General features: G+C 34.4%; 2 protein-coding genes and 4 pseudogenes across 2 annotated transcripts; 2 read left to right on the top strand and 4 right to left on the bottom strand.

Moving 5' to 3' along the window:
- The first annotated feature begins 586 nt into the window (after positions 1-586).
- LOC120123272 lies at positions 587-1522 on the top strand (annotated as a pseudogene).
- A 64-nt stretch (positions 1523-1586) lies between these two features.
- On the bottom strand, positions 1587-3078 carry LOC120123312 (annotated as a pseudogene).
- A 1232-nt stretch (positions 3079-4310) lies between these two features.
- LOC120123381 lies at positions 4311-6937 on the bottom strand (annotated as a pseudogene).
- Positions 6938-9435: 2498 nt separating this feature from the next.
- On the bottom strand, positions 9436-10715 carry LOC120123322 (probable histone H2A.2). Its single transcript, XM_039142248.1, has 2 exons — positions 10425-10715; positions 9436-9917 (listed from the first exon to the last, which is right to left on the bottom strand). The coding sequence occupies exons 1-2, from the start codon at positions 10611-10613 to the stop codon at positions 9702-9704; spliced, it is 405 nt and encodes a 134-aa protein (XP_038998179.1). The 5' UTR covers positions 10614-10715; the 3' UTR covers positions 9436-9701.
- An 899-nt stretch (positions 10716-11614) lies between these two features.
- On the bottom strand, positions 11615-14802 carry LOC120123323 (annotated as a pseudogene).
- Positions 14803-24774: 9972 nt separating this feature from the next.
- Positions 24775-27094, top strand: LOC120123318 ((+)-delta-cadinene synthase isozyme A-like). The gene is made up of 7 exons (XM_039142244.1): positions 24775-24976; positions 25077-25347; positions 25433-25805; positions 25900-26118; positions 26212-26350; positions 26428-26676; positions 26772-27094. The coding sequence occupies exons 1-7, from the start codon at positions 24845-24847 to the stop codon at positions 27063-27065; spliced, it is 1677 nt and encodes a 558-aa protein (XP_038998175.1). The 5' UTR covers positions 24775-24844; the 3' UTR covers positions 27066-27094.
- The last annotated feature ends 696 nt before the right edge of the window (positions 27095-27790 follow it).

Genomic DNA, 27790 nt, shown 5'->3' with positions numbered 1-27790 from the left:
ATTCCCGGACAACCAAACATGAGAATGTGGATCCTACAATCCTTGAACCAAACACCCTCTATAATGTTATATGGGAATGTAACTGAGTTTATCATTGCAGGCCTAAATGTCTTCGTATCAATGCAAAGCAAACACCAAAATATTTGTATACATGTATACAATAGTGAACGGCCAATTTATTTGAGATTAACTTTAATACCATGTTTACCTATACGGAGAACTCCCACCCTGTAGTTTTATCGGTGAATAATATGCTCCGCCGTGACCCAAGGAAACCATATCATTATGTGAACCATGTTCCACAACTTTTCCGTTCTTGACAACGGCAATGGAATTGAATTTTTGAACGGTTGATAGCCGGTTAGCGACAACTGCGCATTGGCAAGCTTCGCAACATTTAGTATCTCGCTCGGATTCTCTAGCATTCTGTTTCCCGCTAGCAGTGTGTTCGTTGTTTGAACTCGAAACTTGTATGATGAATAAACATTTTACTACTTAAACCGATCAATGAGTTATTCTATGAAATATTTATGTCCTATGCACGAATAACATTCTTTATTGACGAACAAAGTCATTTAGCCAACTTAAAACTCCAAGCCAGCAACTCTTCTTCAATCCACAATTTCATGAAAATGGCGCATTTAGCCAGCTTAAATGGAATCACTGAGACCCTTCCAGCAATCCCAAAGCTTCCCATCTTCCAAAGAACCCGAAAAACATCGAGAATCATCGGATTTCTTATCAAGAACAACACATCAAACTTCCATGAACAATAACCTCCACTGCTAACTACAAGAACTGCATTAGCCCTTGCCTCCATTGCTCTTTTTTGGAACTTCTAGAAACCGTATCTCCCCCACCGAAGATAATGGTTATTGGATTACCGATCTTTTACCCGTTCCTGCGGTCGAAAACAGTAAGTTATGATATTTGGTCATTCAGTCTTGCTGGTGTTCATTGCTTGTAATATACCATTCTGATATATATTGTTCTATGATGTGAACTGAAGTGTGATTCCATTGTTTTTTCTCGAAATGACAGAAGATATTACGAATCCGGAGACCGGAACTCGATCATTCGTCAAGACTGGACTATATGTGGCTAATCTTAACACCAAGAACCGCATGTATAGGCTCAAGAAATATGCGTTTGATCTTCTTGCAATGGCGGATTTGATTGGACCAGACACTTTCAATTATGTCAAGAAGTATTTGAGACTTAAATCAACTGTTATGTACTTCGATTTCGACAAAATCATCTCTGCTGCTGCAGTTGATGATAAGCAACCTCTCATTACTTTGGCCAACATATTATTTGACAGTTTTGAAAAGGTAACAGAATCGATCTCTGAATCAATGTTTGCATAAAATGAGAGCTCAATATCAGATGCTAAGAATTGTAAATGTTTTCCGATTTCATTGTCAGCTCGAAGATGCAGCAAAGATTCGTAATTTTCCCCAGACCGAATCGTGTTATCGAGACAAAAGTTATTCTCCAAGAGGTCATGGACCGGATGGCCTAAATCTGCAGCATTTTTCTTGATGGGAATCAATTTCAATAGATTAGTGTTATCCCAATCTTCTATTTTTGCTAATATACTCATGTCCGATACATATTCGACGTATGTATGAGATATACTTTAAGAAATCGAGTATTATCCATATTGACCCTCCAAGGACTTTCTAAATACATGGGAAAACTCGAACATATCTATATCAGACACGTATGTGTATCCAACACTCGTACTCGAGTCCAAGTAACAAAGTAAACAAGAGACCAGGTCTGAATTGCAGATAATTATCCAGGCTTGTATCTGCTATCTGAAACTAGGTGTTTATGGCTTTACACATGTTCTTACATGGTCTATCTCATGTTTTCATATCAGATAAACAGTTTTCATCATGTCAAGGTTATCTTGTTCGTAGCATTTTTGTGTGTGTCAATTTGCTTCACATTCATTCAGAGTTTTTGCCAAGTCCATCTGCAGAAGAATCAGAATTCAAAGGATTTCGGGGAATCCGGATCTCGAGAGCCATCTCGTTACTTAGGTATGCCTCTATTCTTCTCCAGTCTGCATCTTCTGGAAGTTCAAGCCTTACATCCATATTCCCACCAGTTGCAGCTTCTCCAATCCTTCTTCTGAGATTCCCTTTGCAGCAGCTTTAGTTGGCCAAAAATTTCTACAATTTTCCCCTTTTCGACCTGGATTTGTACATTATTTGTCTTCCCTGTTCCTGGTTTAATCCATCAAAACATCATTTCATCAGTCTTGACAAAGATAAAAAAAAACCTAAACCCGTGGAATCCCTTAATCCGTTTTCTTTCAAAGGATTCCCCGTGCCTAACTCAATTTATTTTTCCGATTTTCAGAACCGATATGTTTCAAACACAAGGTTCCTTGTTTAACGAGGCACTTAGGGTTCATACCTACCTTATGACCATTAAAAATCATTCATCAGATCCCAACTCTTTGAAGGGATTGTCCACCGCCAACTTCACCTTATTTACCCCATTTCCGGAACCAAAACAGTTCGAAAACAAGGTTCCTTGTTTTACAAGGCATTACTGATTCCAACGTAGGGTTTATACCTACTTTATGAACAGTAACTTAGATTCGAAGTTTAGACTACTTGAAAGGGTGTCTGAAAATAACACTTACCTGGTAGTTTGCTTTAAGAACATAAGCCTTGTCTGTCTGAAACCAATCGACCGAGCTCTTACCGGAGTTCCTTAGATTCGATAATAAGCTATCCGATTCGAAGTCCCACAAAGGAAATGCATCTGATGGATCAAAGAATTTCCCAAACAAACGTGGACTAAACAACGAGCCTTCCCCAAACACTTATGCACTGTTGGATTCCCCTGGGAGAGTAACCTCTTGAATTCGTCTTCGGCTAATGAAAAACACCATTTGTGGGGAGTTTGATCTTCTGTTTGAACTTCAAGTTTAAGGCAACTAGTCATTGAAAGATTACAAAACCAACTGAACCGAACAAAAGATGCGATTTCAGAGTTTTCCTGCGAGAGAGTTTTGTGGGAATTTGGCATCTTATAGTGTGAAGGATAGTCTTTTGATAAAGCAGTGAACTATTCCCTGGGAATATTTTGAAGACTGTAAAGTAAAAACAAAGTAGAAAAGAATCATTCTTTTCTGGAAATTGATCACCGATGAGAAGAAACACAGACTCTTCATTTTCTTGAAGTATCCATATCTGATACGGCATTATGACCGTCCAAATATGCGAAAAAAAAACATTTGGAAGACTATGCATGAATGGATGCTTTTAAAAGAATAATACTTAATCCGAATTCGAGTATAATATACATACATCCTTACTTATGTCGAATACATAACGAAATGATCATCGAGGATTGATTTAATGGATGCCAGCTGCCTAGTTCCATTTCCATTTGCCATGACAATAAAAGATATATATATATATATATATATATATTGGATGGCCTGATTTTTGGCATCCTTTAAGACCCACTTTCCCTAAAAGAAGAATCGGTATCTTCCTTTTCCTTCATGGATGATTGAATTTGTAGCAGATGCCACTTTGCATATTGGAAAATAAGCCCATAATAGTGCCTTTGCTTGACTCATCTTTGATATCAAGTCTTCAATTAAACTCATCTGATTTTTTGTTCATTGCCCTTAACTTGCAGTTCCTTCAGTGAAATAAAAGATTATTTGATCCCCTGGTTTGCATGTTTCAGCCATCTTAAACAAAATGAAGCTATTTAGTAAACACTAAAATTCTAGTAGTATCTTGCATTTGAATTTGGTGATCGAATTAAAACTTTTTTTCATTCCAATCCCTTTCCATCCTTCCGTCCAACCGAGTATTAAGTAACCCGACGCAGGGCGGGGGCGGAGTGGTTAATATCGTGCCAACAAGGAAAGAAAAGGGTATTACCATTCACTCAATCAAGAATCATACACCAAAATTTTCTTCCCTCCAAGGTTCAGGTGGATTCTAATTTCAACACTACACTGTTAAATATTCTTTCAAAGTCTATATATGCAAGTTGGCAGATGAATGGAAATCCAACAGGAACATAAATCTTGTACCAGAGGAAGGTCAACAGCACTTTGTGATGTTAGTTCAGAAGATATCTAGCCTTGAAGCAGTGATGCCATTAGCTTATCCCCTTTCGGTGGTATTCCGTATGTATTAATAACTGCATCACCAATGGTTTAGCGGTCCGTCTTGATCAACTGCCAATGCTTCTTTCTGGCAAAATTATTTATGCCATATGTTATCTCAGTATCAAGTTTCAGTTTATAATGTGGCAAGGTAAAAGATTTACTTGATAAGGGTAAAGAACATATACCTTTTCCAAATGAACAAATGCAGCACGAGGAACAGCAGGAGTCGATGGTGCAGCATGAGGATCAGGAGGAGGAGGAGGAGGTGCAGCATGAGGATCGGGAGGCAGTGGTGCAGCATGAGAATCAGGAGGAGGCGGTGGTGCAGCATGAGGATCAGGAGGAGGCGGTGGTGCGGCATGAGGATCAGGTGGGAGCGGTGGCGCAGCATGGGGATCGGGTGGGAGCGGGTGGCAGCACAGGGATCGGGAGAAGGTGGTGCAGCATGAGGATCAGGAAGGAGCGGTGGTGCAGCACGGGGATCGGGATAAGGTGGTGCAGCACGAGACTCGGAGGTAGATGATACATTGGACCCCTGCTTTTTAGGTGGTGGCTTAATAGGGTTATTTTTAACCTCTTTGCACACCTTATCCAAAATAATCAAAAAGTCTCGAACAACAGAAAACAATCGTAAGCCTCATCCTTTTTTACTTTACCATGGAAGTAATCGCTGGTGCTCTTCACTAAATCCATTATTTTCTCCTCCTCAAGCAGCGACATGACATCAGCCTCAGCATTCTGCACAAAACTCTTTAGGGTGTCATGAAAACCACTATTTCGTCAACATCCTTCATCTCTGTGTTCAAGAAATTACGTGTTTTACCATTGCTTGGCCAATTTTGGAAACAGATGTTGTTAAGTTTTCAGCATCAAGAGCAGCAGCTTTCTTGACATATTCAAGTTCACTACTTAGATTTAAAACCTTCTGGAGACCAAGGTTGTGGTAGTGCTCTTCTTCATCAGGAGAAATATCGTCAATAAGATCTTCAGATTGTATGCTACTAAAACTTCTGCTGTCTCTTACAATACGGGCCTCTCTTAAACCTTCAGTTCGTATTATTTCCTGGACAACAAAGTGCAATAGTGTTGTTTTGCCATCTACTCCTTTAACATCAGCTAACTTCAAAAGTGTGTCAAGTTTGAAAGCCATTGCACCACCACGGAATGTCCCATCATTCATGCGATTTCCAGTTTTAAGGACAGCTTCTAATAGTTTGAGGAAAAGGCGGCTACTTTTAAGTTCCTTGCAGGCAGACTGAAAAAAAAATAGAAAAGAGACTAAATATCATTCAGTAAAAGATCATAGAAGAGTTTGTCTTTTCCCTGAAAATACACATCCTTGAATTTACCTTTAGTTTACTATCTAAAATACGTTTTCGACGCATGACATACATTGTATGAATTATCAAACCATCGTTATCATGCAAGTCGTACAGTTTAAAATATAATGACCCACCTCTAATGTTTGAAAGGATTCTCTAATTGCAGTAAGATCGTCATGAAGAGAGCACATAAATAGCAGTGTTTCCATTCTTCCATAAGCATGAGGAATGTCGACCAAGACTTTCAGGAACCGTTCAGCTGGGCCAAGTTGAGTAAGTTCACCAGTGAACAGTCTAAGTTTGATTCTTCCTCTTCTGTCGGTGCCATCTTCAATAAAGTTTGAAGGAGTTCAGAGGGGAGCTCATTTGCTGATTTCAGAAGAACTGATTAGAATATCGAGATCGAAAACTGAATACATTATTAATACTTTTCCGTACACTAAATGAAATTGCAAGATAGTATAACAGCATAACACCAATCAAACACATGATTGATCAAGAACATAAAGTTTCTTGCAGCTCTTTCAGTTATGAACTATTCCCTCGCATGATATTGAAGGAAATACTTATGTAGTTATGTCCTACAAACCTGCACATATATTTCTCAGAAGCAAATTTTTTTAAATGATAAACAAGGTGGAAGATCGAAAACTGAATACATTAATCTTTTCCGTACACTAAATGAAATGCAAGATAGTATAACAGAATAACACCAATCAAACACATGATTGATCAAGAACATAAAGTTTCTTGCAGCTCTTTCAGTTATGAACTATTCCCTCGCATGATATTGAAGGAAATACTTATGTAGTTATGTCCTACAAACCTGCACATATATTTCTCAAAGCAAATTTTTTTAAATGATAAACAAGGTGGAAAGCACTTCAGCAAGTGCATCATATACTTCTTCTGAGGTCACATTCAATGCCTTCAAAAGGATTGATAAATTTTTGCTTTCTTGGGATCTAGGAGTTGAATCAACTGAGGTTCTTAGTGGACTCCTTTTTTTCACTTTTGCTCTTCTCAACGGGTGAATATCCAAACAGCGTTTCTATCTTCTCCTAGTTGAACCTGCAAAGTTAGGACCAGATATCTCATACTGATCCATTTGACTCAAGACTAAAAGGAAACAAGAAAATAATAGTTACTTACTGGAATGATCCCGCTTTAATCTGATTCCACACCTGTCCTTGCTGAGGGACATTTGCAACTTTATCCCAGAAAAAATGGCTTCAGTTTGGCTTTAGCCTCCCCGAACCAGGTCCCCCACGACCCAAGGCATTTGGTGGTCAGGCGCCTTTGAACCTAAGGCTGGAGGTGGTCTTGGACCACCACTAGCTTTCGGAGGAGGTGGCGGAGGAGCACCACCTTTTGGAGGAGGTGGTGGTGGAGAACCTGGTGCAGCACCTGGAGGTGCAGGAGGTCGAGGGCCTGCAGAGGAGGTGGTGGTGGAGGAGAGCATTAGGCGGGGCAGGAGGTTGAGGAACATCTTTTCCAGGAGGGGTAAACCACCTGGACTGGCCCTTCCTGGAGGCAACGGTATCTGCGAACGGCATTGCCTTGTGCCTCAGAAGATTCAGCTGAGGCATTGGCTGCATTTACATCTGATGACTCTACATCTAAGGAGATTTGTAGTGCATCGGATTCAATGCCATTAGTTGAAGCAATTTTTCCAGGCTTGATTTCACTTAATTCAGCAGCATCAGGAGAACCTGAAAAAAGGAATGTCTCGATAAAAAACTAACAAAGGCAACAGTGTTGGAAAGGGAAAGTCTATACCACCTGAAGCATCATTTCTTAAATTAAGGGAATTCTCATCATCTATGAAAATCCAGCATCTTATTACAGAAGAACATTAGTATCATAATGCAATAAGAGATGACACCACTGCAGTCGAGACGCAAGCAATATAATTATATTGTCATCACCCTCCTCTTCCGAACCTTCCTCTACCAACTCTCCCTCTTTTCAAGTTCAGCTTCTTCTTATGTAAGTTGTTTAGAAGTTGATAATGCGACACTTAGATCTTTACTAGGAAGAGGCTGGACCCAAGTTCGAGGCAGAGTCTGCTGCAAAGCTCTGAGCAGCTAAACCTAGAAATCTCGCACCAGAGAATCAATGTCTCGGAATAATGGGGGTAACAAGTCTCAAAACCACATTTTCCAGATTCTTGGTATAGAAGTTTATTCTTTCTCATGCAATTAGAGAGAGCTTGTTTTAACTTGGGACGGAGAATATTAATCAGTTTCTGAACGCTTTTTTCGAAAATGAGTGACTTGTTTTATCGATATCATCGGCTGTACTTTGAGTTTCCTGCGGAAGATGTAACTTGGGATCTTCAGAAGCTTCCTTCAAAGTATTCAAATCCTGTCTGCAACTCATCCGTAACAGCTCAGCCTGTTTAACTGAATAAATTCAAAAAATGTTGGAACAAAGGGAAAGAGGGCTTAGTTGTTTCTTCCTGAACATACAGAAACAGCAAGCATCTTAATGACCAAACCTATTCACTGTGCAAATTACAATCTTTATCCATGTAAATGATGACTGTCATTACCTAACATACATTTTCTCTATTCAATGCTTTAAAAAACATTTTTGAAACATGTTTGAATGAACATGCAGTCAACCATTTCAACACCAACAATAAAAGGTTTCAGTGAACATGAAATATTTTTAAATAAAAGAAATCCATAATTGAAACCATTATTCAAACAAAATCAATGGACATTAAAGAAAACAAAACCAATCACATAACCAAACTGTTTATGTGCAATGAGTAGTAGAAAAGTTGATTGAAGATATGAGCAAACAAGTGGAGCAATCTCCTAGAATCTCATCACCGGTGTGGATCTAATAATTTCTTCATCCTTAGTGTCATCTAAGCCGACAGCAAATGATACAAAAAGCAGAACTACCAAATACCCCAAACATTTTGTTCTAATGATACCCATTTGTCCTTGTATCATCAGCATCATCACAGACACAAAAAGGGTTGCCTCTCATTTCATCAATAAATAGAATCCCCCACCACCGCCAACACAACTCAAAACCCTAAAAATTTATATCGTCAAAAATTCAATTCCTCGCAATGTTTAGCACCAACAATTCAATTTTCCCTCAGAAGGAAACCTTAAAATCTGCTATAGAAATGAGCAGGTTTTCCTCCGAAACTTGAAATCAGAAACCCAAAAACCAAGCAGAACCCAGAATTTATCCTCCCTCGGAGAGCCAAAAGAGAATAGGATCGAGATCATATTTGGATTAGAAAAAAACAGAAATGAGCTCAAAATGAAAAAAAATAGAAAACCAATAAATTTCAAAATCTTTTCTTTTTAATTTTACCCATCATTTGTACTGGCAATTCGAAGATCTTAAAACTTGAACAAGAAAAGACAGGGATATGATCCTAACATTATGACCGGATCCCATCAATGGCAAATCATTGAAGAGAAAAAAACATACATCAGCAGTTACAATGCATGAAAAAAAGAGTTGATCATGATAATCTTGCCTTATTTTGACCAGGGTTCTTAGTATAACGATCCAAAGGTATAGGTTCCTTCTATTAATTTTATTTTAGTGCATCCTTGGTTTGGGGATTTATTTTTCTCTTCATTTTCGTGCGTTTGAAATGAACAATGACAGTATAAAGTGAGCTTATACATATTATCCATTTTGTTAACTGTATACCAAGCATGTAAAATTCAATGATATTAATATTCCATTTTCATTAATGAAAACTGCATTTCTTTTAAAACAAAAGTCAATTATGACAACATGATTTCCATTGAATCATGACAACTGGGTTGATGGCATTTACCAAAACATTTTAATGCAATATTAAACATATAAAAGATATACAAGGTTGAGCAAAACCCTTCATTAATATCTCATATCAAGCATCAATCAATGCAAATCTCAACCGGCAACCAATCATTGTTTATTAAGATGAAGAAATACTAACAAAATATAACACTTCATTAATGGAAAAAGGGGTCACAAGTCTTGTAATTAAGCACGTAGGAGATAATTTGATATATCACATTACACTAAAAACCCTAACTAAAACACTGTGAACAAACTACAATTCCACAAAAGCTCTTTCTTCTTCCTCCTCAAGAAACTAACGAGTACTATCAAAGCTAAAATTCAAAAAGTGTTCCATCGAGGAATCAAATCGGCGAAAGAGGATACGGGTTTAGGAATCTAAAGTAAACAATCTGGGTTTAGTCGTCGTCGCCGCCGGCTGCCTTGGAGGAGCCTCCCGCTTTCTTGGGGAGGAGGAGATTGTGGATGTTGGGCATCACACCTCCATTGGCAATCGTTACATCGCCGAGTAGTTTGCTCAGCTCCTCGTCGTTCCTAACAGCGAGCTGTATATGGCGAGGCGCAATTCGGGTTTTCTTGTTGTCCCTGGCTGCATTTCCAGCAAGCTCCAGAACCTAAAATAAGCATACATTTTAAACCAGGATTACAAATGGAGAAAAAGCCGACAATTCAATAAAAAAATGCAGTTTTATGTATTGATCAAACCGTAATTTCTTCCAATTGTTAAAAAAGGGAACAGAATTTCGCAAAAAAATTTAAATTTGAGAAATAGTAGATCTCTTACGGAGATAAACCCTAATTTATTAGGGCAAGGAAATATATATCAAATTTAAAGATAAAGCACAGATCCGAAAATGAAAACCCAACCGTATAAAATTTTTATATGAAAATCCTTTTTTAGAACATAGATCCATAATTCGTTGGACAACTTCAAAAGAAATTGCTGGAAGCTTATTATTAACAAAAAAAATAATTAAAATATATATTTTTCTCAGAAATTAAAGGGAAACTCATATTAGGCTAAAAACCAAATAAACACTCTTAAAAAATACATATATACCTATTAATCCATACGAATTTAAAACGGATAAAACTCGAATTAGAACAGAAAATGATTGTACCTCAGCCGCGAGATATTCAAGAACGGCGGCGAGGTAAACCGGAGCTCCAGCTCCGACACGTTCAGCATATTTCCCAGCCTTAAGGAACCGAGCGATACGACCCACCGGGAACTGAAGCCCGGCCTTGCTACTCCTCGATGTCGCCTTCTTTGACGCCCCTGATCCGAGAGTTTTGCCTCTACCAGCCATTTTAGACCCGCAACAAAAACTACGAACTTCTCAAAATATATATGTCAAAATGCAAAAGTAAAACACTTACGAAGGAGAAAGGGAGATCTAAGTGACTGAATGTATGGTTGTTTAGGTTTATATATAGTGGAGAACGTAAAGGTACTAGCCAATGGGAAATGAAGATGCGGATCGATAAGGATACACCGTTGGATGGTGAAGAAATGAACGGATGCGATTTGAACCAAACACCGCTTCGGCATTTTTGGCTTTTGCGGAGTTTAGTTGGTTAAAATTTGAGGCAACTTTTTTTTTTTTACTTCGGAAATGTGATTTTATTGGAATAGAGTAAATGTGAGCAATTTTTTTTTATTAATTATCGGTTAATTTTAACATGAAACCCCTAAACTATTCCCAAATTTTAAATTGGTACCTATATAGTATTCTTGAATTTTTTATATTATAAAAAAATTAACTATATAAATAAATAAAAAATTTATTCAATTCTAATAACTACGATTTTAAACTATCAACCATCAAATATTACACTTATATTACCCTCTCTCAAAATTATTTGGTAAATTATTAATTGGTCAAATAACCTAAGTAATTAAAGAGAGTGTTGTTCACTTTAAAGATCTTAGATTCGAATAATTGTGTTTGTAAAGTATATTTTGTTATTGCTTTAAGAAATATTTTGAAAAAAAATATTATTTTTTTTATTAATCTAGGGCAAGTACAAGATAATATTTGTTCAAATATAACTTTCAATCATTCGATATTGAACGAACGTTCATACTCCTAGCATTCCTGGTGCTCGAACTCGGAATTCAAGGAGTAATAATTCATTTACCACTAAAATCGCTCCATTTGTGTTGAACAGATATTATCTTAAATCAACCGAGACTATTAAATTATTATAATTATTGTTGTTTTGGAAGTTAATAAAAATTACAAGAAAACACTTTCCAAAAAAATACATAATCTATGTTCTCAATTTATTTTCCTTTTTGAAGTATTAATATACAAAATTAAATCATAAAAACCCCTATGTTACACCAAATTACAACCCTCAAAACTCAATAGAGAACTCAAATTCTAAAACCAAACCTGGCTTTTTCTTTAGCTCCTTTACATCCGGATTACATGTCACAAAAAACAAGATCAAATCCTTAAATTTAACACATCAACAAATAGAGTCAGCTGCGCTGTCCACGGACTCGTCTCTCCGGTGCACGGTTATCGGGATCTTAGTTTCTCCTTGCTCTAAGTCAACTGAAACCTCGTCCATGACGGCACCAGATAGAGACTTCTGATGCATCTTGATGTGTCTGGTTTTAAGGATTCGTATTAGCACTTGCACAATGTCCCTCATCGAAGGTCGTTTTTGGGAACGCGGTTGACACATTTATATGCGAGGGTGGCTACTTCATTGAGCTCATGCACGTCAAATTTCCCGTCCAATTGCGAATCCGTGATTTCCTCCCAACCGACTTTCTCTTCGGTACTCATAGCTGCCTGCTTGTCATACCATTATCATATTCAGAACATGAAAGATTTAAGTTACGAGACAGGAAGTTAAAAGAGAGAATCTTACCAGTTCAACATGTTCCATGAGACCCTGTAAAGGATTTCTGCCAGCTATGAGTTCAAAGAGCAATACCCCAAAGCTGTAAACGTCACTTTTCTTTGTAAAGGTCCTCGTTGATATATACTCTGGATCAAGATATCCGAAAGTTCCTCGTATGTTAGCTGCATGTTTGTCAACAATCTCTTCTCTTGAGAGTCCAAAATCAGCTACCTGCATGTAAGTTCCATTCCATAAGGATAACATCGAAAGGTTTACTAATGCATAAGAATAGATTTTTCAACAGAATTCCGTACAATATATTGTATACCAATCAAGAAGAACATACCCTAGCTCTCATGGAATGGTCCAGCAAAATATTGGATGACTTGATGTCCCGGTGTATTACAGGGGGAGCTGCCTGAAATAGGAAATATGAATAAATTTATAAATGTGTGCCGATGTCAAGAATCATAAAATGAATACACATGAATCTGCAAATACATGCCTGCAAACAGACAGGTCCATGTATAGTCCGAACAAGAAGAAATATTACCCCATCATGAAGATATTCCAAGCCCCTTGCTACATCTAAAGCGATATAAACCCTCAAATTCCAGCTCAGAGGTTCATGTTTTTCGCCTGCACAAAGATGAAAATGCTGTTTCGAAACGTGTATATGCTCGAATTTTCAAAAAGCATGCATACTTGTTTTAACCATATCACTCATTTGCATAACCTAATCATGAAAAATATTCATGGTCCATGATGGCATCTGACAAGCTAGGTCGGCCAGCTCTTTAGCAGTTTTTTTAGCAAGACATGGCATTCAATGGCTCGATGAACTCGAAGCACTTTTGTTTAGATAAAGCAGGCAGAACAGCAGAAAATACAAGTGACAGAACAGCAGATATACAAGTCTATAATACAATATTTCAGTTTTGAGCATTCAAAAAAATATACCGCTCTTATAGCGAAAATCGAGACAACTTACTGTACAAATGAGTAGCCAAGCTGCCTTTACTCATATACATAGACAAGAATATGCTGACCCTTTTCAGCACAATATCCAACCAAATTTACAAGGTTTCTATGGTGCAACCTTCCAACAGCATAACCTGAAGCATTAAGAGGGTGAAACATCAAACAAGTTAAGACGGCCAATAAAAGAACAGAAAAGGGGTAACAAAATACGCATATACACAGAGAAATGCCAGCAATAAAGGCATGTTAAAAAGGGGAAAATAATAAATTGGGTGAAAGGATTGTGCAGGGCTTCAATTGACTAATCAAGTTTTCCCAAATTTCAATATGATGTTCCATGCATTCACTGGCTTGTGGCTATTTATCTTTCACTTCTCTAATTCTACTTTCAGGTTTTCGCTTATAGAAGAAATAGATGCTAGTGCGCTAAGATTCTCCTAGATACCAAGCCATGTTTATTTCTTAAGACAAGAACGCATGCCGGGAAATGGTATTGCACAAATGCTTATACAGATTTTAATACAGGATGGATAGATAATGACTTCGAAATATGCCAACGAGATTGAACATCCCTACCTCCGTCTGGAACTCTTTCTCTCCTTGCTTAGAATCACTTGCAAGCACCTTTACAGCAACGGTCTCACCCGTTGACATCTGAGCTTTATAAACCGGACCAAAGGCTCCATTCCGATTGTGTGGTAAAATTACAGGTTGCTCTTTGCAAATCTCTGTATGAATAATGCCATCAATGAATTAGCATAGAAAAATTAAGGGAAGGGGTCATGCAAAATTTGATTTTCTGATATGCAAGCCAAAAACCATCCAACCCTACAAACTAGTTTGCTATAACAAGAATAGAAGTATTAGGTGCTTTAACATATTCTTACTTTCGAGTCATTAAGTACGTGATCTATTGGAATGCGATAATTTCAGTTATTTTCATAAAGAATGTCCTCTTTTTGAAAACAAACAAGCTTCACAGATTCCAGAGCTGGGAAACCTTGGAAAGTTCATATCATGCTTACATGATATCATCTTAACTTGGGGAACAAATTTTCCATAGCCATTAAATAATTGATCATGTCATATGAACAAATAATGCAAACTAATCACCAATAGACTTAGTTGAATCATAATCACATATAAAAGTAAAGAAAACATTTGCTTATACCAAAACCAATCAAATCAAAACCAACTCCTATAATGCATAATTCAGCAAGTTTCAAAGAATCGTACTTGTACGAATACTCATGTATTCCAGAAGCGGAGACAACATTACTCCTTCTAAACCCTTCGGACATTCCATTTCTTCGGATTTCACAGGTGAGTCGGGACCTATAGTCGAATCCGATAATATAGTACAAGAATCAGCTCCATTAGCCCTGATAGGAATAGTTGAAGCTCTCCTGGAACTGCTGTTTCCTATCTGGGATCTTCTTCTATGATATCTAATGCAAAATAATGCGGAAATGGCTAAAAGCACACCAATCACTACTCCAATAGAAATCCCAATGATCAAACCAGATGACTCCTCTCTCATCACCTCTTTCTCTTTTGTTATTTGCTATTCAAGCCTGCAGTCCATTGAAATAACTGCAAGAACAATTCTGAGGTCAAATTAAGCCAAATCTAAACTACCAAAATGACAACAATTTTTTAAAAAAGAAAAATTGTAACATAATACTGAGTCAAAGAATGTTAATTTTATCAAACCTAGAAGGTCAATTCAAGAACTTCATGTCATCTTTTGATAGCAAATGAAATGAAAGTCAAAATTGAGATACCTGACAAAAAGAATAATTTTTCAGCCTTCTATCTGAACAATCTTAAACTAAAATTGATAAATTTTCAACATGCAGAAATGAAAACAAAAGAAGAAAAATTGAGTAGAGCTTATGAAGAAAATATATTAGATCTGATTAGCATTATACAGAAAGTTATCAATTATACGTTCACGAGTTAAAAACTGAAATTTTCAACTAATTATGATTACAGAACAATAATTACTACTATACTGATATGTTTGGCCGCTAAGAAAAAAGAGAGAGTTTATTAACTCCAAAAGTGTTTCAATAAAACGAAGAGCTTTTGAGTAATCCAGCAAGTATCTCCAGACTCCCACTTTCACTTTCAGTTGACAGTTCCTCTTTTCCAAGCTTTCTCGTCAACCAAACAGAGTACAAAGCAAGAAAAAAAGAACAACACAGAAAAGCTTTAACCCGTGAAAAATGAAAAGCTGCCAATATATGAAAAAAAAACCCCAGAATTTGTTTCTCATAAGAAAAAGGTAAAATTAAATACATTGATGAAGAAATCAACCAAAACATTAAAGCCTACCTATACCGCATACAAATAATAAAAATAACCAGACATCTCATCAGTTACATGGTTCTTGGAGCAAGGAATGACAAGAGAAAACGGTAATGAAAATGTGGCTAAGAAAATTCTTTGAGTGAGATTTTAAAGAAAGAATCTGAAGTTTGTGGTCTGAGAAGAGATGTTTTTTTTAGATTGAAAAAAAAATTGGAATTATTGTTGGACTTTCTTATTTTTAAATAAATATTATATATATCATATAACAATATACACAATAAATTAATACAAAAAAATCCTGTATGGATGGTTTAATTGTGTTACATGTAGATAATTTATTATTACAAGAGATGTGAGTTCGTCTTTTTTTAGAAGGCTAAATTACGCGTTTAGTATATAAGCTATCAATTTTGATTTGTTTTAGTATCTAAATTTTTAATTTTTCTAAAATTATATCTAAAGTTTAATTTTTGTTTCATTTTAGTACCAATTGTTAAAAAATTAGTTTTTGTTTCATTTTAGTATCATGATCAAAATTTAACGTTAAATTTTGAAAAAATTAAAAGTTATATACTAAAACGGACAAAAAATGATAAGTTTAGGTACTAAACACATCAAGTTTTTAATGGCGGGTACTAAAATGAAATGAAAACTAAATGTTAAGTATGGTTTTGAAAATTTGAAAGTTTAGGTACTAAAACAGATCAAAACTAATAGTTTAAGTATTAAATGCGTAGTTTACTCCTTTTAAAATTATTAATAATAAATATTAGTATATTACTAAATATTAATTTGTTTTTAATTAGTTGTTAATATTTTTACGATAAAGTACACAAATGATCATCTATTATATATATATTTTATTAAGTCCTTCAACTATTAAAAATTACAAAATGATCAATCAACTATTAATTATATTCCGAAGTCATACTTTTCTATTAAAAAATGATGATATTCTGAGTTGAACGTTAACTTGTTGACTGTGATATTACAAAATATGAACTCAATATCCCAAAGACTATCATATCTCAGTCATTATGTTAACGACTAGCTTACACAACCGCCATTTTTTAAAGATAAGAATGAGTTTTGAACATAATGAATAGTCGGGTGATCATTTTGTAACTTTTAATAGTCGAAAGACTTAATAAAAAAAATAACCTATAGTCGGGACCATTTGTGTACATTATATTATATTTAAATGATCTATCCTAATTAAATTACACTAATAATAAATCAATTAAAAATTATAATTGTAATACCTTTTGAATTGTGGATAGAATTGGCAGTAATCTAATTTGATATGATACTTGTACTTTAAGAAATTATTTGATGGTAGGACCTAAGCTACTTAAGTGGTTAAGATTAATTGGTTAAAGAAATATTGTTATTTATAGAGATTTTATGTTTAAGCATCAAAATTATAAAGGTGTTTAAACTTTAATTATTAAATAAAAGAGATTGCTTATAACATATATACTACTGTAAATAATAATAATCAAATTCTATTTGAATTTAACTTAAATTCATATTTGATGATTTCTTAAAATAAATATTAATTTTTATGTTATATTTGAAAATTTCTTTAAAATTTAATTTTAAAAGTAAATTGGCAAAGAAAAAGTAAGTGGAGGGTGAGTAAAAATAGATTATTTATTCGGATTTGTAATCAGATATTTTAATTTATAAAATTTAATTTCTTAATATTAAAAGAATCTTGCGATTTTTTATTTGATAAAACTATGTATTCAGTCATCATTTATTCTTATGATTTTGTTTTAATTGTCTAACTCTTTTTTGAAGTTATGATTAACGTTATGTTTTTATTTCATTATTAAAAAAATAAATAGAATTAATGACTCAATAATCTTTATTTTTTCTATGATGATGTGATATTATTTTATGGTGGCATGTTACCATTATCGTTAAAATTTTAATGATATGTGACTAAAATAAACTAAAATTTAATATTAAGTATGATTTTAAAAAACAACAGGTAAATAGCCAAAATAGAAAAACAAGATTAATTAGGTGATTAAATACGTAATTTACCCTATTTATTTTTCTAATTTAACGTGTTAAAAATTGTTAGGGAAAAAGCATATTGAAAAGAGAAAATATTTGGAAGAAATCCTTCCACGTTATAGACAGCAACGCATTTGATTATTAGAAAGAGAGAAAAAAAAGGAAACGGTCAAACAGCCAACACAGAACAGGGAAAGAGGGATATTGAAAACAAAATTAACAACTGCTTACGTTCCAGGCGTTTTTATAGAAATATCATCTTTACATAATAATTAACTATTAGGCACTATTTTTTTAAATATTATTGATCTAATACTATTTTTGACACGGTAGTAATAAAGCACGGATCGCCATTCACATCTTCGTGGGATTCTTTACGAGTTGGAGCCATGTAAGGGGAAAGCGCACAAAAGGCACGGATCATGATCCGCTCCTTTCATTATTTACCAACCGTTTGTCTCCCACATTAATTACCACTTATCTCCCCCTCCCTGCTTCCTATAAATATCAAACCTAACACAACCTTCAAACCACACTCAAATTTCAAATCCTCTCATTCTTCTTATTATCAATTTTTATATTAACAAGGTGAAATATTTTCTATTACATTAGAATTATTTAATAATTTATTATTTTATTAAATTTCAGTGATCAACTCCTCAAGAGTGATGTTTCTCTTGAAGGATATTCTGGCAGAATGATTTGATGTGAAGACGACGTCGATTTCATCTTCTTAAATTTTTCCATCATAATAAACAATAGTTGAAATACGCGTCATTTCGAGACTTCAAAAGATCGAGAGTTTTATATCTGAAATACACCTAATTAAATAAATAGTATTTGAATTAAAATATAAATTAATCCAAAAAAATTAAAAAAAAAATTCACAATAGTTTAAATAACATAATTTCGTATTGTTTCCGTAGCAGCAAAATATCTCGAGGTACCTTAAAAAATAATATAAAATAATTAGTACAATAAAATTGATTCAAATAATTAAATATAAAATAAATATAATATCAAAAAATATTTTTACCATATAAAAATAATAACAAAATATACTTAATTTGATAGAATAAATTGATAAAAGTGAAATAAACAAATAATTTTGGTGTGGTGATGTTACATTAAGAGGGTTGTTATTTATAAGGAAGGAAGAACATTTAGGGTTGTTATTTATAGGGAAGGAAGAACATTTAAAAGCCGAGTTTTCAGGCTCGGGTAATAATAGAGTATCAATAATTCAACGTGCATAATGGAAGGCACATATTTATACATGTTAGAACCCCGCGAAGGCGCAGATAACAATCCGTGCATTTCCCTTACGTGGCGCCAGCTCGGGCAGAATCCATGAAGGCACGGATGATGATCCGTACTTTATTACCGTCGTGTAAGAAATGATATTAGATAGATAATATTTGAAGAAATAATGTCTGACAAATAATTCATGTGTAAGGGTGATATATATAAAAACACATATGTTTCACTAAATTTACTATTTATTCTTTGGTTTCATATTGGATTTGGATGGGATTGATTCATTTGACTTTCTGCTTTATTTTATTTTTCTTACTTTACCTATTATTTAAGGTAAATTATGTGTTTAGTATTTAAATTATTAATTTAGTTCATTTTAGTATTTAAACTTTTATTTTTAAAATTTCATACCTAAAGTTTAGTTTTTATTTCATTTTAGTACCCTTGTTCAAAATTTAACTTTAAATTTTGAAAAAAATTAAAAGTTTAGGTATTTAAATGTACCAACACGGATAGTTTAGGTACTAAACACATTAAGTTTTTAACGGCGGTATATTAAAATGAAACAAAAATTAAACGTTAGGTATAATTTAGATACTAAAATATACCAAAATTGATAGTTTAGATACTAAATGTGTAATTTACCATTTTCTTTAAAGCATACAATTATATTTTTTTTTGTATCCCAAGGTGTCCCCAGGCTTCGTCTGAGATTAATCTTCCGAGTTATTGTCGGGCACGAAAGGTGGGGACCTCTCCCAAGAAGGTTTTCTGCATCCACAAGGACTCGAACTTAAGACCACTTGCTTAAGCGACCAGCGCCCATTCCACTCAGGGCAACCTTCGTTGATAAAGCATACAATTATATGAATATATTAAATATTCTCTAAAATGAAACATGATTAACTTAGAAAGGAGCGAGGAGGACAATCGTCCTGACAAAAATTTCAAATGACATGTAGTTTAGATTTTTTTTCTTGTACTTTCTATTTATTATAAATTTTCAATCCAAAAATTTTATAAGTTCACTCCTCCTAAAAATTTAAAATGTGTTACTTAAAAAATATTACTTTTTTTTTAAAAAAAAAATCAGATTTAAACCATGATTCAACAGTTTAGAGAAACAACTCTAACTCTTACTGCCAATCAAATGAAGTAACTAAGAAAGTTCCTCATAATTCATTAATATGAGTATAAAAATAAAACATCCTAATTAAAATAATAATTATGTTTTGTCCATAAAAACATTTTGATGTCTAAGTTGAAGACAAAATCATGAAATGCTTGTAATCTTGGTTGCAAAATGACGATGGGTTGTCTATGCACGATATATCCGAAGGTAAACTATGTAATTAGGTCATCCAATTATTCGTATTAAAAACACCCAGTTAATGTTCTGTTTTGGTTATTCTTCATTAAAAATTAATAGAATTATTGATGTAATATTTTTTTATTCTTATTTCAACGATGACATGATATTATCTTATAGTGACACATCAGCATAATCATTAATTTGTTTAATGACAATTGATAAAAACAAAACCAAAGCATAATGTTATATGACTTAAAAAAAATAGTTTAGTGACCAAAATAAAATAATGAAATAATTAAGTGATTAAATTTATGATTTATCCCTATCTTAAACAACTATTTAAATGGTCTTTCTAAACATTTATTGATTTTAATATTTTATTTATAAAGAATATTTTTTTATATTTTAAAATATCTTTAAATTTTATGTGACAAACCTATAGTATGGTGTGTGATAATAATCTCTCGTATAAAATTATTGAGACTTAATTATTAAAATTAATTTGAGTAAGTATATTTGATATGTTCGCTAAATTACTCATATTTTTTCTTTATATTTTTTTATGAGTTTTAAATTCAATAGAAACATTTTTCTTCCTTCTCTCCCTATCTAGATAGGATTAAGATTAGATGTAGAATTTATAAAAAAAATAATAATTAAAATTGATCTCGAAAAATTAATTATAGTAAGTTCTCAATTTAAAGAGTTCATTTAAATGTAAAAGTTTTGAAATTTTAATTGATTTTAAAAAATATATATTTTAAAGCTGTAATATCCTTAAACCTGAAAATATTTTCTTCCCCAACCATATGACAATCATAATTCTATGTATTTTATATTTTTCACCCCTTTAGGGTTGCAAGTCCTATGAGTGGATCGCCAATAAGTACCACTCCCCTAACGTGATGTTCAATTCCACTTGATTGTTCTCACGTTACCTTGAAAAGGCAATTATAATTGAATTTAATAATTTATTTATATTATATTTATGCATTCTTATTTATAATTTTGTTTAAGAGATCCTATATTTAATTTTTTTTAATATGTCAATATTTTTTATTTAATTTATTTATATAATGTATGTCAATATTTAATAATTTTGATGGTTTTTGGTAGCATGGTTGAGCAGCAAAGCAAAAGGATTAGGCAGCATGGTGTTGGGTCCAAGGATGGCATGTGCTTTGCACATATGGATGCCTGTGCATTTGTTCTTGTAAAAAAACAAATAGCAAGAGTGTTGATTTATAGCTATGTTTGAGGGACCTTAGCTTTTATATTTTGAATGAAATATAATGTATTACTCAACGAATCATATGCTTTGGTGCATTGGATATATATATATATTCACACTTAAATTTGAATTTTAACAAATTCAATCATTTTACATTGAACATTCGTCCTCCTGATATTTATGGTGTTTCAAATTGGGACCATAAAGAATAATAATAATTTTTTAACCACTGAGGTCAATTCTTCCCCGAATATTGTGTACTCACTGGAGCCACTTTATCTCCGACAATATTTTGGATTTATTGAAGTTTAATTTCTAAAAAATCTTATTTCATCCATTAATTTAATTATTAGATTCTAAATTAAAGAAGTAATTTTAAAATATTCAATAAGAAATTTAATTAAATAATTTTTAATCCACTTTTATAGAAACACGATTTGCGAGATTCTTTTAAAATCGAGTGCGCAAGTGCTGACGGGAGCTTATTTGACATAGTCTATGGAGACGCGTGGAACACCGATTGTCTTCTGCCACGCATTAAGAGATGGGTAAAATATATTATTCTTCACTAAACTTTACTCTCTACCTATTTTACTCATTATACTTTTAATTTTTCTAATTTATTCATTAAACTTTTAAATTGTTCATATTTTGATTATCCTAAATTATTTTTTAGTATTTTTGTATGATGTGATATTTTTATTGTTATTTAATATAAAATAATTGAAAATATAAAACAAAAATAAAAATGATCGTCCATTGTTTGTCGGTGCTAGATACTGTCACAAATCGACATCGATTGTCGTAGATAATGTCCGTTCGATCTCAAATTTTATGATTTGATTTACCTCGATTCATTGAGCCCAATCTGATGGTAGTTTAACCAAATGTTTCAGTGAATTTCGAATAAAACATTTCAGCTTCCTCATTTTTTATCTCCAAATCGTGAACTTTGATCGAGCACACTGTTCCCAATAAAATTCTTTCTTATCCAACTCGAGATTCATGGCCAGTTTGGGGTTTGCCCTAACCCCGAACGTTTCAACTTAGGAGTTTCATGAGGAGTGGGGCACCTGGTCATGCAGGTCGGCCGATGAATTAGCAGTTGCACCAATAGAATCATTAGCATATGAAACTCCTGGTGATTGTGAGAGCACACGTGGACGTTTGATATTTTCGGTTTGTTCCATAGGATTATCTTCCTCCTCTGTTGACATTGTTCCATTATGCTGACTTGACTATGGCCCCACCACTAGACCTGGATTTAAGTCCCCCAGATTAAAATTATGTGATTTTCCTTCCAGAATCACTTTTGACTCCCATATTATTTGTCTCTGCTGAATTAGTGGGATTTGAATTGGTAACACTAATTTCCTTTCCTTTCCTTGTATGGGCAGGATCAATACGCGGCTAAGAATCTACCGCCACCGCCTCCCTCAACCATATGCTCGACGCCTGAGCTCTTCTACGCGACGTTGCTCTTAATGAAGCATCCTACTCCATTTTCAACTCAGAAGTATCTGAGTGGCACGTAGAGGACAAAAGCTCTCCCCATGCCCCAGCTTCCCACAAATAAAGCAGAATAGAGTCAATTTCTCGTACTCGAATCGAACGTATTGATCATTTCCATTAGCAAGCCGTAATATTTTTATCGTTTCAAAGGAAGTCTGATATCTAACCGGGCCTTAATTCTCATAATCCCTTTATATCCAAGGGAAATGGCCATGGAATCATATTCAAGGAAGGAACCAACAAAGTTTCCAAGAGAACGAGCAACTTTCTCTGAAACAAAACCGTGCGGAACACTATGGATCAACATCCAAATATTCACATGAGTTAATGGGACTAGTTTCGGATCCTCTCCTTTTAGTCTATGAAGAACCAAAAGATGAGAGCTAAAATTCCAAGCGCCTCCATTTTCAATTCTTTCTGCATCGGCCGCCACAAATAAACGAAATAAAAACATCCCTTCACCTATATCAGAGATCGAAATGCCCCCTAAAGGGTGCCAAATGTTTGCAAGTGTGACTCTCATTGAAACAAAGCGGATCACACTTGATGTGAGAAAAGAACCCTAAAAACAGTGCTCGTACGTACGAAGGAGGTAGATCTGAAGCATCTTGCTCGAGTTGTAGAATCTCATCCTCTCCCGGATCAAGTGCTAGCCTTGCTAGATCATTCTCCACTGTAGACACGAGGACACAAGATAGGAAAACCCAAAGAGAAAAGATAAAACTGTAAGAGAAACGTGCCACCAAGAGCAGAAAAAATTTAATAACATATTGCAAATGCAATGTAGGGTAGTCAAGACATAAATAAAATATAATATATAACAATCTTAATCAAAATGAAAGTATATAACATCAAATTGATCATAACATAAATTGAACATAGTTTAACATTTTATATCATTTATTGCATGTAGCGTTATATAAATATAACAGTTCATTTAATATATTTTTATTAGGTGTAGTTCGATGATATCAGTACAATACTATACAATATAATAGTTATCTTCTTCTCTCAAACATTAAAGGTTAAATTTAACTTAACATCAAAGGAGAAAACAACCAGTAGCCGGCTCAAAAATATTTAATTGTAATTTATCTCAAAGAAAATATTTCAATGTCCATGGCTGCTAGTTTCTTTTATATATATATATATATTCTTAATTAGCACTATACCAATGAGTTTCGTGACGAGACTTACATTTCCAGTTTGTTCGTCCAACTTCTCGCCTATAAACAAGTACCAACAAGGAGTGATGATGGCTGCAATATTTTATTTCAATGCTACAATTATCTTTTATTAAAATAATTTTGAAGCATATTATATTTAATTTAAATCCAGATAATTTCGATCGATTCATAAAATTAATTATTTTAAATCATTTTTTAGTTAAATTGAATTCAAATCCATTTCATTTTGAATGGTTAAACATTTTCAATTTTGTACAAAGTTGGTGTAGAGTTAGTCAAGTTTGAAATAAGATGGAAAATTTGAGTCAAAATTGGCTGTCACTAAATTTGTGTAGCGTCATTTTACGTGTAACTATTAAATGATGTCGAGAAAGGGTTAAGAAGAATAGGTTGGAATTATTTATATATTCGAAAGGCTTCACCAACTTTTCATTGTTTGTTTCCCGAGAAAGTTCAACGAAGGACTAAAGTACATCAGCAAGATTAGTGATAAAGACTGCTATGTAATCTACTCGGGACTCAAATTGGGTCAAACTAAGTATAATATATTTATTATATATACTCTGCCCCACGATCCTACGTATTTTAAAATAATGTTTTTGAGGCACCAATTTTGAACAAGAGAATGAAAACCAAGGACTTTCCTGTGTATATCTGCATGTTTTCTACTTCAAAATATAGTAAAAATAATCTTCAATTTACGTTGTCATTTTTGACATCAATGACAATGAGCAATCTTATATCTATAAATATATTCAGCAATTGCATACTTACCATCATTCCTCATCTCTCTTTTTAACCTTGAAAGAGTAGGCTAAGGAAGCAGTTCAATTAATCTTTTGATCCTTCAACACATCTTTAGAAATGGCTTCAACACAAGTTTCCCAAGTTCCTGCTTCACCCCTCTCCGTCCTTCCGTCGGACGATGAGAATAGGCCCAAGGCCGATTTTCATCCCGGCATTTGGGGTGATATGTTCCTCCAATGTCCTGTCGCGGTAACCTATTTAACTTTTTTTACAAGGTTTTTTTTTTCCATTGGATTTTTAGGTTTTATTTCATAGATTTAGTTGATCTTTATATTTCGTACATGAGCAGGATATTGATGCTGCAACCGAGTTGCAATACGAAGAATTGAAAGAAGAGGTGAGGAAGATGATTGTGGAACCTGCTGACGATTCAAACCAAAAGTTACCCTTGATTGATGCAGTTAAAAGATTGGGTGTTAGCTATCATTTTGAGAAAGAGATTGAAGATGAACTCGAGAAAATTTACCATGACATCAAGACCAATGAAGTTGCCGATGATCTCTACACCACTGCTCTTCGATTCCGTTTACTTAGAGAGCACGGCTTCCATGTTTCCTCCGGTAATTCAGTCTAAAACTTTTATAACTTAGATTAACCAACTCTACATTCATTAAAGTTTGATGATGAGATTGTGTGATTGAGCAGACGCGTTCAACAAGTTCAAAGATGAGGAAGGGAATTTCAAGGCATCATTGAGGAGTGATGTGCGAGGATTGTTGGAGCTTTACGAAGCTTCGTATATGAGGGTCCATGGAGAAGATATACTTGACGAAGCCATTTCTTTCACCGCCGCTCAACTTACACTTGCGTTACCAACTTTAGACCATCCTTTGTCGGAACAGGTCGATCATGCCTTGAAACAGTCCATCCGAAGGGGATTACCGAGGGTGGAGGCTCGAAAATTCATTTCGATATACGAAGAAGTCGAATCCCATAACAAACAACTGCTTCAGTTTGCAAAGATTGATTTCAACTTGGTACAGCTGCTGCACAGGAAAGAGCTAAGTGAGATTTGTAGGTAAGTGTTTCAGGAACCACACCATTGTTGTTAATGTTTTTTTCTTCATTTTTTTACGATTGAATTAAACTTGATTTTGAATCATTTGTTTTAGATGGTGGAAAGATTTAGACTTTACGAGAAAACTTCCATTTGCAAGAGACAGAGTGGTGGAAGGCTATTTCTGGATAATGGGAGTTTACTTTGAACCCCAATACTCTCTTGGGAGAAAGTTTTTGACAAAAGTCATTGCCATGGCCTCCATTGTGGATGATACATACGATTCATTTGCAACTTATGATGAACTCATTCCCTATACAGATGCTATCGAAAGGTTCGATTTCTTGCACTACAAATTAACATTCATTTTGATGGATGATACCAAAGCCTTGGGTTTGACAACTAATTATTGAATTATGTGTTCCAGGTGGGATCTTAAATGCATGGATCAACTCCCAGAATACATGAAAATAAGCTACAAGGCACTGCTTGATGTTTATGAAGAAATGGAACAACTATTGACCGATCAAGGGAGACAATACCGTGTGGAGTACGCGAGAAAAGCGGTATGTAGCAATACGATCATCCGATTTGCTTTAATCTGAAATGATGAATACTAATTTACCCTAACTTGATTCCTCAGATGATACGCCTTGCTCAAGCTTACCTTCTGGAGGCCAAATGGACTCACCAGAACTACAAACCAACATTCGAGGAGTTTAGAGAGAATGCACTGCCGACCTCCGGCTATGCCATGCTTGCTATCACGGCGTTCGTCGGCATGGGAGATATCATAACCCCCGAGACCTTCGAATGGGCAGCCAATGACCCTAATATCATCAAAGCTTCCACCATCATTTGCAGGTTCATGGACGACATAGCTGAACACAAGGTAATGCATGATTGCCATACATCGGATCCATATTCGACATTTGTGGTCTTCATCTGCTAAACTAATGGTATTGTTTGATACGTATGGGGGTGCAGTTCAAGCATAGGAGAGAAGACGACTGCTCAGCCATCGAGTGTTACATGGAACAGTACGGCGTGACGGCGCAAGAAGCATACGATGAATTCAACAAACACATAGAGAGTTCATGGAAAGACGTAAACGAAGAGTTCTTGAAACCCACAGAAATGCCGACACCGGTTCTTAGCCGGAGCCTCAACCTTGCCAGGGTTATGGATGTGCTTTACAGGGAAGGAGATGGTTACACGCACGTCGGGAAAGCGGCTAAAGGCGGCATCACTTCTCTGTTGATCGACCCAATCGCGCTTTGAACATCGAAAAGTTGGCGTCTCTGATTTCCAAGAAATAAAGTTAATGAAATTCTTTTATATAAAAGAACGAAGAAGTCAATTTTATGTCTATTTTGCCTTTGTATTGCAATAAAATTCTTTGTTTATTCTATACATATAATCGGTCCAGTTTAATTCATAAACATCTTTATATTAAGTAGATTGGTAAAAGATATGTTACAAACATAAAATAAAAATAATTTTAAAGAATTTATGGGTTCTTTAATAAATATACCCATTATATTACTAATCAAAACACATGCATGCACCTTACTTTTAGCGTACCGAGTTTGCCTTGGACTTTTCGGCTCATTCTTTGGACTGCTTGAATAAAATACTCGACACAAGCCCTTAATTTCCAAAGCTTATCGGAAGAACAAAATATCATCAAATGAGACGCCTGAATTTCCAAGGCATTGAACCATTGATCACTTTTTTCCTACATGGCGGTTTTGAGGATACTCGGGATGGCTGGAACTTACAATCTATTGTTTATGCATACTGTATACAGCTGAGCTTGCAATATTTGGGACATGATGACATTTTTTTAGCATTGAAAAGCTGGTAATATGTGGAACAAAAATATGATGGAGATATAGAGAAGTGATGGCTACACAGTATTCTGTTTGCTGTTAAGTTAGGGTTTCATAGGAGCTTGAACCGAGCCCAGAAATCTGTTCTTTACTATCTATATTTTATTAAGACAT

The sequence above is a fragment of the Hibiscus syriacus genome, unplaced genomic scaffold, assembly GCF_006381635.1.
Source record: "Hibiscus syriacus cultivar Baekdansim isolate YM2019G1 unplaced genomic scaffold, ASM638163v2 tig00110392_pilon, whole genome shotgun sequence".
Taxonomy (NCBI): domain Eukaryota; kingdom Viridiplantae; phylum Streptophyta; class Magnoliopsida; order Malvales; family Malvaceae; genus Hibiscus; species Hibiscus syriacus.
Note: the sequence above shows the minus strand (reverse complement) of the source record. Positions and strands in the feature narration are given on the sequence as shown.

Bases quoted from the DNA above. Each gene is read 5' to 3' on its own strand.
- LOC120123322 (XM_039142248.1), bottom strand. From the start codon at position 10,613: ATGGCTGGTAGAGGCAAAACTCTCGGATCAGGGGCGTCAAAGAAGGCG. The intron at 9,918-10,424 runs GTACAATCATTT...TGCTTATTTTAG, and splicing joins TTGAATATCTCGCGGCTGAG to GTTCTGGAGCTTGCTGGAAA.
- LOC120123318 (XM_039142244.1), top strand. From the start codon at position 24,845: ATGGCTTCAACACAAGTTTCCCAAGTTCCTGCTTCACCCCTCTCCGTC. The intron at 24,977-25,076 runs GTAACCTATTTA...GTACATGAGCAG, and splicing joins TCCTCCAATGTCCTGTCGCG to GATATTGATGCTGCAACCGA. The intron at 26,677-26,771 runs GTAATGCATGAT...ATGGGGGTGCAG, and splicing joins ACGACATAGCTGAACACAAG to TTCAAGCATAGGAGAGAAGA.